The sequence below is a fragment of the Entelurus aequoreus genome, linkage group LG02 (genome assembly GCF_033978785.1).
Source record: "Entelurus aequoreus isolate RoL-2023_Sb linkage group LG02, RoL_Eaeq_v1.1, whole genome shotgun sequence".
NCBI classification, from domain to species: domain Eukaryota; kingdom Metazoa; phylum Chordata; class Actinopteri; order Syngnathiformes; family Syngnathidae; genus Entelurus; species Entelurus aequoreus.
Window position 1 is genome coordinate 73,637,486 of NC_084732.1, and position 10,700 is coordinate 73,648,185.

The following is a 10,700-nucleotide window of genomic DNA, read 5'->3' on the forward strand; positions in this document are numbered from 1 at the left end:
GTAAAATAAAAAAGTATAATCATGACATAAAAACCGAAATTAAGAGATTAGAAAGTCATAAATGAGATAAAAACTCAAATTTAAGAGATAAGAATAAAAACTCTTTAATATTTAATGACTATTTTTATTATAAATTCGACTTTCTTAATTGATTATTTAGATAAATGATAAATAAATGGGTTATACTTGTATAGCGCTTTTCTACCTTCAATGTACTCAAAGCGCTTTGACAGTATTTCCACATTCACCCATTCACACACACATTCACACACTGATGGAGGGAGCTGCCATGCAAGGCGCTAACCAGCACCCATCAGGAGCAAGGGTGAAGTGTCTTGCCCAAGGACACAACGGACGTGACTAGGATGGTAAAAGGTGGGGATTGAACCCCAGTAACCAGCAACCCTCCGATTGCTAGCACGGCCACTCTACCAACTTCGCCACACCGCCCCATTTAGACTTTTTATCTCATAATTAAGAATGTTTCTCTCATAAATAGGTCTTTTAAACTCATAATAATGACTGTTTATCTCATAATTTTGACTCTTATATATCATAATTTAAACTTTGTTTCTCATAATTGTGATTGAGATTAACTATTGACTCAGAATGTTGAATTTTTCTCTCATGAGGACTTTTTTTTAATCTCAAAATTGTGACTTTTATCTAAAAATGTCTTTCATAATTTTGATTTATCTCATATTTTCGATTCTTGATCTCATGATTATGACTTTTATTTCATAATTTGGAGTTTCCTATCACATTATTTGGTATTTTTATCCCATAATTGCGATACCCCCCACCCCTTAACTATAGCACTTTTTAATTTCATAATTATGAGTTTTAATCCCAAATTTTCAATGTTTCAATATTTTATAATCTCGATGTTCTTATTTCATGATTTTGACTTTTTGTCTCATAAATAGAACTTCTTTTTTTGTATCTCATAATTATGATTTTTGTATCATAATTTCGATTTTCATCCATCCATCCATCCATTTTCTACCGCTTGTCCCTTTTGGGGTCGCGGGGGGCGCTGGAGCCTATCTCAGCTACAATCGGGTGGAAGGCGGGGTACACCCTGGACAAGTCGCCACCTCATCGCAGGGCCAACACAGATAGACAGACAACATTCACACTCACATTCACACACTAGGGCCAATTTAGTGCTGCCAATCAAACTATCCCCAGGTGCATGTCTTTGGAGGTGGGAGGAAGCCGGAGTACCCGGAGGGAACCCACGCAGTCACGGGGAGAACATGAAAACTCCACACAGAAAGATCCCGATGCCGGGATTGAACTCACGACTACTCAGGACCTTCGTATTGTGAGGCAGACGCACTAACCCCTCTGCCACCGTGCTGCCTTCGATTTTCATATCTCACATTTTTTTTATGTCATATTTTAAACTTTTTATGTCGTAATTAAAACATTTGATGACATAAAAAGTCGAAATTATGAGATATGAAAGTCGAAATTATGGTAAAAAGTCATAACTAATGAAAAAAAGTCATAATTATGAGACATAAAGTTGTAATTGTGGGATAAAACATTTTTTATTTTATTTTTTTATTTGTTATTTATTTCAGGAAATGACATAAAGAAGTACAAGTTGACAACACATAATAATATACATTAATATAGTGCATGATTGAAGTTTTAGAGTGGCCGGGTCAGCAATCGGAGGGTTGCTGGTTACTGGGGTTTAATCCCCACCTTCTACCATCTTAGTCACGTCCGTTGTGTCTTTGGGCAAGACACTTCACCCTTGCTCCTGATGGCTGCTGGTTAGCGCCTTGCATGGCAGCTCCCGCCATCAGTGTGTGAATGTGTGTGTGAATGGGTGAATGTGGAAATACTGTCAAAGCGCTTTGAGTACCTTGAAGGTAGAAAAGCGCTATACAAGTATAACCCATTTATCATTATTTATTAATTCAAACTTTTTATCCCACAATTATAACTTTATGTCTCATAATTATGACATTTTTGTAGAGGGAAACTGTCTTCCATACACTAAACCAGGGGTCACCAACCTTTTTGAAACCAAGGGCTACTTCTTGGGTACTGATTAATGCGAAGGGCTACCAGTTAGATACACACTTAAATAAATTGCCAGAAGTAGCCAATTTGCTTAATTTACCTTTAACTCTGTTATTATTAATAATTAATGATATTTATCTTTGTGGAAACACTGATCATCTTAATGATTTCTCACAATAAATATATATAGAAACAGATAAATATCAATATGCAACACTTTATTTTTATATTTTCTCTAAGTGCACATTTTTCAAATTGAACATTTTCAAATGATCACTTTTAAGACAGTCTTGTGAAATCACAATATCCCATTTTAACTAGCTAGCCACTAACATTTTTTAACAAATCATGAATTACTTTGCACCATGTTTGTACAAATAATAACTCATGTAAAATACAAAAGTAAACTCTCAAATTTTTAAATCATGTCACACTTTGAACTGGACACCAAATCTGTTATCTGTTTCTTTGTCAGTTAGTGGGAAGCCTGGCATTGCATGCTGTTAACTAGTGTGTTGTACTCTGGTGTGTAACTTGACACTGCAACTCTGAGTGAGTCTTGCAGATGTGCATCAGTGAGGCGTGTTCTGTGTTTGTTCTTGATGAAGTTCATGTCAGAAAAGGCTGATTCACAAAGATAAGATTTTTCCTCATTGTTTGCGGAACCTTCTTAATCTTTTGGACATATTTTCACAGCAATCTGGCATTAAGCTTAATTATGATAAATGTAAAATGTTAAGGATCGTAAATCTAAAGGGAACGTCCTTTCGAATGGAATGCAAAGTGCCTGTTTTGTGGACAGATGGACCAGTTAACATACTTGTTGTTGTCCCAGAAAATCTGGAAGATCTAGGCTCAGTAAATTATGATAATCGACTAAGAAAGCTGGACAAAATTATGCAATTATGGAAAGGGAAATCCCTAACCTTGAATGGTAAAATGTCTATAGCCAACTCGTTAATTATTCCTCAATTTATTTATTTGTTTTTGTCATTACCAGCTCCATCACAAAACTTTTTGAAGATTTATGAGCGGAGGGTCTTCGGTTTTGTCTGGAACGGCAAACCAGAAAAGATTAAAAGAAAGGTTTTAAAAAAAAAAAAAAAAAAAAAAAAAAAAAAAAATTTTTTTTTTTTTTTTTAGAACAGGCCCGTGGGCGACTCATCTGGTCCTCACGGGCGACCTGGTGCCCGCGGGCACCGCGTTGGTGACCCCTGCACTAAACTAAACCAAACATGTTTTGTGAGTAAGTGAAGTAGAGTTAACAGACACTTAAGAGTACACTCGAGTCTCAAGTCAGTGAGAGGGGAAAAAAACGAGTCGTTCATGAACTGCACATTTCTCCCCTGCATCTTCCAACCGGATCTCTCACGTTTCTTCCGAGTCCCCTTTAAACGCCTATTGTCTTGGGTCCACCCATCCGTGGGGGTGGTTCTTCTGCCAAACTTTGCAAACTTTTCAGGCTTGTCACCAGTTGTCGGCGCGGATGGACAACTGGGAGCACAAAGGCATGCGAAGGCATGAAACGTTCGTCGTCGCCCACGACGCGTGTTCTCACGCCGCAGCCTCGGCGCGGATGATCTGAACTTAGTGTCAAGTCACACAAGTCCTCCATGTTCCTCAACTCCTGCGTGCTGCAGACATGGACTGTGGGCTTCACCTCCACTTCTTCTTCTTCGCGGGGCTTTTCGTGGCCGCGCTGGGATCGCCACGACAGCCAGGTTAGTGGGGTGATATTCCTTCTTTGCAAAGTGCACTTGGACGTGTGTACTTAAGTGTGCATGAGCTTCTTTGTGCACAAAGCATGGGAGATTTCCCATTGTTGAAAGGAATTGCCAGCTGGGTTTGAACAATTTGACCTAATACTCCACCCTGCGTTTAACGTTTGAGTCCCTGCACCATTTTTGGAGTGCCCTTGAGCAAAAACCAAAGATCTGCAGCGCCCAAGGCTACCACTGACCTCCCACTGAAAGATGCACTGTTCTAATGCAGGCGTGTCAAATTTAGGGCCTGAGGGCCGGGTCAGGCCGGCGAAAAGGTTTTAATCCGGCCCGCGGGGTGAGTTTGCTAAGTATTAAAATGAACCTGAAATTTTTGAATGAAAGAAACCGCTGTTCTAAATGTGTCCACTAGATGTCGCGATAGCAATTCTTTGTATCTTTGTAGATCAGGGGTGTCCAAAGTGCGGCCCGCATCATCATATCAATAGCACTATTTCTATTGGTATTCATATTGCTCCATTTTTAGTGTAATAATGCTCATTGTCATTTCTGTATTTTTTTTTTTTAAATTTTCGCTAACTGCTTATTTGCTATTACTTTTACCATCATATTTGTACATGTCGTATTTGCTGATGTTGTTCTGTTGTTGTTGTTGTTGTGTTTGCTGTTGTTGTTTTTGTCTCTCTGTCTAATCCCCCTCTTGTCCCCACAATTCCCCCCTCTGTCTTCCTTTTTCTCTCTTTCTATCCCCTCCTGCTCCGGCCCAACTGCACCAAATGATAATATAAATACATTTAATAAAGTCAAAATACAAGTAAGGCAACAAGAGAAGTATCCTACACTTCTCTTTTGTAAAGTAAATCTGAACAGCCGATATGGGCATCTACATCTGCTATATGATTTGCCCGAGAAGCTGGGCAGGACATTATAAAAAAAAAAAAAAAAAAAAAAAAAAAAAAACAAAGTGCGGCCCGCATCTAATTGTTTACCGGCCCGCCACACATTCTGGAAATGCTATTGCAAAAATAAACAAAAAACATTCAAAAAAGTGGAATGAGGTGAAATCTAATGAGAAAAAGTTGACACAAAGCTGCCATGCAGGCTGTTTTTTGTTTTTTTTTAATTTTGTCTTTCTTTTTTTCTTTTTATGCCATTGTTAAAAAAATAATAATAATGACAAAAAAATTCATGTTATAATGAATTATTTTCAAGGCTCCAGTTACTTCAAATATTTCACTTTAAAATGTCTTATGCGGTAAATATTGCATATATTGTGTGGTTGCCATATAAAGACATCAAAGTTTTATTTTGACAAAAGAGCATAAAACAAACAAAATATTAGTTCAAACGTAAAATCGACAGATATATCTGAAGTGGATCTCGTAACTTGAGTGTTGAAAGTAAAAGAACAACCTATTAAAAATGTATCACTTTATGAGTGGGGCACCTTTTTGGATCCCAAATATATTTAGTGGTATTGTATTTATCTTTTCACTGTGATTACTCAAAAATATTAAATTGAAATCAATGGTGTCCTGCATTATTGATCCTTTAGGGCTCTAATTACTAAATACTGCTTATTTCAGTTTTACTATAAAAAACTAAGTTGTTTTTGACAGAAAATATAAATTACTTTATATGAACTTGAAGTTGATATAGAGATTAACTGTAAGCGTTAAATAAAAAATAATAATATTACTTATTTTTTAACATTTTAATGACTGAGACCCTTTATGGTCCCCGGGACCCCTAAAGGTAAAATAAATAAAAAATCCATATATTTTGTTATGTTTTGAAAATGAAAAATATCAAAGTGGCCCCCACATGCTTTAATTTTTCCATGTGCGGCCCTCAGTGGAAAAAGTTTGGACACCCCTGTTGTAGATGATGCTACATATGTAATCTTGATTTATCTCATACTTTCGATTTTTGATCTCATGATTATGACTTTTTTTATTTCATAATTTGGACTTTCCTATCACATTATTTTGTCTTTTTATCCCATAAATTCCCCCCCCCCGCCCATCTTATTTATAGCACTTTAATTTCAAAATTATGACTTTTTATCTCAAATTTTCAATGTAAAAATGTTATAATCTGGACTTTCTTATTTCATGATTTTGACTTTTTGTCTCATAAATAGAACTTCTTTTTTTGTATGTCATTATGACATTTTATCATGGGTTTTTCTCCGAGTACTGTTCTAAATGTGTCCACAAGATGTCGCAATAGCAATTCTTTGTATCTTTGTAGATGATGCTACATATGTAATTTTGATTTATCTCATACTTTCGATTTTTGATCTCATGATTATGACTTTTTTTATTACATAATTTGGACTTTCCTATCACATTATTTTGTCTTTTTATCCCATATTTTCGACCCCCGTTCCCTCTTATTTATAGCACTTTTTAATTTCATAATTATGACTTTTTATCTCAAATTTTCAATTCATATATTTTATAATCACGACTTTCTTATTTCATGATTTTGACTTTTTATCTCATAAATAGAACTGCATTTTTTGTATCTCATAATTATGATTTTTTATCATAATTTCGACTTATTATGTAATAATTGAAACATTTTATCTCATAATTGTGACTTTGACTAAAAATGTTGACATTTTCTCTAATAAGGGCTTTTTCGTCTCAAAATTGTGACTTTTATCTAAAAATGTCTTTCATAATTTTGATCTATCTCATAAGTTAGATTTTTTATCTCATTATTATGACTTTTTTATTTCATAATTTGGACTTTCCTATCACATTATTTTGTCTTTTTATCCCATAATTTCGATTCCCCCCCTCTTATTTATAGCACTTGTAAATGTCACAAGTATGACTTTTCATCAAACATTTTCTATGTACGTATATAATTTATAATCTCGACTTTCCTATTTCATGATTTTGACTTTTTGTCTCATAAATATAACTTATTTTTTTTGTATCTCATAATTATGACTTTTTATCATGGTTTCCCTCCGGGTACTGTTCTAAATGTGTCCACTAGATGTCGCAATAGCAATTCTTTGTATCTTTGTAGATAATGCTACATATTAGGGTTGTGGGAAAAAATCGATTCAAATTCGAATCGCGATTCTCATGTTGTGCGATTCAGAATCGATTCTCATTTTTAAAAATCAATTTTTTTTATTTTTTTATTTTTAATAAAAATTGTATTTATTTATTTTTTAAATTAATCAATCCAACAAAACAATACACAGCAATACCATAACAACGCAATCCAATTCCAAAACCAAACCCGACCCAGCAACACTCAGAACTGCAATAAACAGAGCAATTGAGAGGAGACACAAACACGACACAGAACAAACCAAAAGTAGTGAAACAAAAATAAATATTATCAACAACAGTATCAATATTAGTTACAATTTCAACATAGCAGTGATTAAAAATCCCTCATTGACATTATCATTAGACATTTATAAAAAAAAGAACAATAGTGTCACAGTGGCTTACACTTGCATCTCATCTCATAAGTTTGACAACGCACTGTGTCCAATATTTTCACAAAGATAAAATAAGTCATATTTTTGGTTCATTTAATAGTTAAAACAAATTTACATTATTGCAATCAGTTGATAAAACATTGTCCTTTACAATTATAAAAGCTTTTTACAAAAATCTACTACTCTGCTTGCATGTCAGCTAGGGGTGTGGGAAAAAATCGATTCGAATTCAAATTGTCATTCTCACGTTGTATGATTCAGTATCAATTCTCATTTTTCAAAAATCAATTTTCTTCCCCCGCTCCCGGCAATGTGTATGCGCCTTCTGGGCTACCGTAGGTATTGCGCAATAAGCAGCGTTGCTACCTGGTGACTAGCTAGTACTAAGGGGAGTGTACAGTGTAGTGTTGTTGTGTTGCCGCTAAAACGCAGATAACCGAAAAAGACACAGAGCAGCCTAAAGAAATACAACCGCCTCCGCGGGCTTTGAAAGCAAACGTTTGGAGACACTTTGGATTTACAGTGGCAAGAAAGGGCTTGACATGACTCATGCAATTTGCAGACTTTGCAACGCTAAAGTTAAAGTTAAGTTAAAGTTAAAGTACCAATGATTGTCACACACACACTAGGTGTGGTGAAATTTGTCCTCTGCATTTGACCCATCCCCTTGAACACCTCCTGGGAGGGGAGGGGAGCAGTGGGCAGCAGCGTAGCCGCGCCCGGGAATCATTTTTGGTGATTTATCCCCCAATTCCAACCCTTGATGCTGAGTGCCAAGCAGGGAGGTAATGGGTCCCATTTTTATAGTCTTTGGTATGACCCGGCCGGGATTTGAACTCACAACCAAGTATTTTGGGAATATTTTAAATCCCCGCGCTCACTTGGACAGGATCATGAAAAGGATCATCCACTAACACCACCGGCAGCAAAATTGGGTTTGGTTTTGAAATTGTATTGCATTATTATGGTATTGTTGTGTATTGTTTCCATTTAAAAGAAAAAAAAAAAAAAATCGTTTTTGAATCGAGAATCGTGTTGAATTGAAAAAAAATCTATTTTGAATCGAATCGTGACCCCAAGAATCTATTCTGAATCGAATCGTGGGACACCCAAAGATTCACAGCCCTACTACATATGTAATCTTGATTTATCTCATACTTTCGATTTTTGATCTCATGATTATGACTTTTTTTTATTTCATAATTTGGACTTTCCTATCACATTATTTTGTCTTTTTATCCCATATTTTCGACCCCCATTTCCTCTTATTTATAGCACTTTTTAATTTCATAATTATGACTTTTTATCTAAAATTTTCAATTAATATATTTTGTAATCACGACTTTCTTATTTCATGATTTTGACTTTTTATCTCATAAATAGAACTGCATTTTTGTATCTCATAATTATGATTTTTATCATAATTTCGACTTATATAATAATTGAAACTTTTTATCTCATAATTGTGACTTTATTGACTCAAAATTTTGACTTTTTCTCTCATAAGGGCTTTTTCATCTCAAAATTGTGACTTATCTAAAAATGTATCTCATAATTTAGATTTTTGATCTCATTATGACTTTTTTTTTCATAATTTGATTCCAGAAAACACAGAGTGAGATGTTCTACCTCTTGTGCGAAACACAAATGCATAAAATTACTTAACACATTAAAATGACTAGAACAGTGAACGTGAATGGAAGACCTGTCCTATCACATTATTTTGTCTTTTTATCCCATGATTTCGATTTCCCCCCCTCTTATTTATAGCACTTGTAAATGTCATAATTATGACTTTTTATCAAAAATTTTCAATGTATATATTTTATAACCTCGACTTTCCTATTTCATGATTTTGACTTTTTGTCTCATAAATATAACTTTTTTTTTTTTTGTATCTCATAATTTTTACTTTTTATCATGGTTTCCCTCCGGGTACTGTTCTAAATGTGTCCACTGGATGTCGCAATAGCAATTATTTGTAGATGATGCTACATATGTACAAGATAAAACACATGATGTGAGTACATCAGTTGAGAAAAATGATCAAACTACATAAATATCATCCTGTAATTTGATATCTTTTTTATCTTGATAAATTGAAAATTAACACCAATGAGTTGACTGATGAACATTATCACATAATTGATTCAGAAAATATAAATAATGACAAATAAAGATAGAATACTATTAACCACAACATGTAAGTGTAAAAAAAACAACAACATTATGATTTGTAAATTTTCAGAATGTGCTTGTGCTATTTTTAAACAAAGAAAATAATCTGAAGTAGTCTTTATTTTGAAGTTATCGTGCCGTGATTTTACCAGTCCGGCCCACTTGGGAGTAGATTTTTTCTCCATGTGGACCCCGTTTTAAAATGAGTTTGACACCCCTGCTGTAAACTGTACCGATTCATATGATGTATTCACTTTTCTCACAATCTGCTAATAAAAGCTTCAATCAATCAAAAACGCAAAACAAAAAAACACTGTTTGAATAAAGAAAATAAAACACTGTACTTTATTCAAGTGATTCTTTGGTGTACCGCTAGATGGAGCCTATGAAAATGAGCAAACTACATAAATAACATCCTGTAATATGATTTTGATATAATATTTTTTATCTTGATGGATTGAAAATTAACACCAATGTTTGATGAACATTATCACATCATTTATTCAGAAAAATATAAATAACAAATGAATGATCAAAAGCAACATGGAGGTGTAAAAAAACAAAAAACAACAACATTATGATTTGTACATTTGTGCTTGTTCTATTTTTAAACAAAGAAAACAATCTAAATTTGTCTTTATTTTTAAGTTATCGTGCCGTGATTTTACCAGTTTAGCCTCTTTGGGAGTAGATTTTTCTCCATGTGAGCCCCCCATCTAAAATGAGTTTGACACCCCTGGTCTAATGGTTCTCAAACTTTTTTCCACCAAGCACCACCCCAGAAAACACTTGGCTCTCAGAGGGCCACCACAATGACCGACATTAAAATACAGTAGCGTAGTAGGCCTAAGTATTCATTACAAAAAATGCAGAGGTTTTATTTAACAAGTATATTCAGCCCGTGTACCACTAGTGGTACACATACCGCAGTTTGAGAATCACCGTTCTACAATGTTTGTCCTAAATTAAGCATTTTAAGGATGAAATGGCTAAATTGAAATATTTATTTAAGTGATTCTCTTGTGCGCCTCTAGATGGAGCCCGCGCACCACAATTTGAGAACCACTGATCTGGTGCCATACCAAAGAATCACTTAATTAAATATTACAACACAGTGTTACTGTTCAAATTATGTGTAATGTTACAGTGGCCAAAATATTGAAAATACTTGTTAAATGAAACCTCTGCATTGTTTTTAATACATACTTAAGCTTACTACGCTACTGCATTTTAATGTCGGTCATTATGGTGGTACTTGGAGAGCCAAGTGTTTTCTGAGGTGGAACTTG

General features: G+C 34.6%; 1 protein-coding gene across 1 annotated transcript in view; it reads left to right on the forward strand.

Annotated features, from left to right (window-relative positions):
• Positions 1-3,400: 3,400 nt before the first annotated feature.
• Positions 3,401-10,700, forward strand: part of LOC133642350 (A disintegrin and metalloproteinase with thrombospondin motifs 7) — a 301,060-nt gene continuing 293,760 nt past the window's right edge. Inside the window, exon 1 of the mRNA XM_062036489.1 lies at positions 3,401-3,761. Within this exon, the coding sequence (XP_061892473.1) occupies positions 3,683-3,761 (79 nt within the window). The 5' untranslated portion in view covers positions 3,401-3,682. The remainder of the gene's footprint in view (positions 3,762-10,700) is intronic.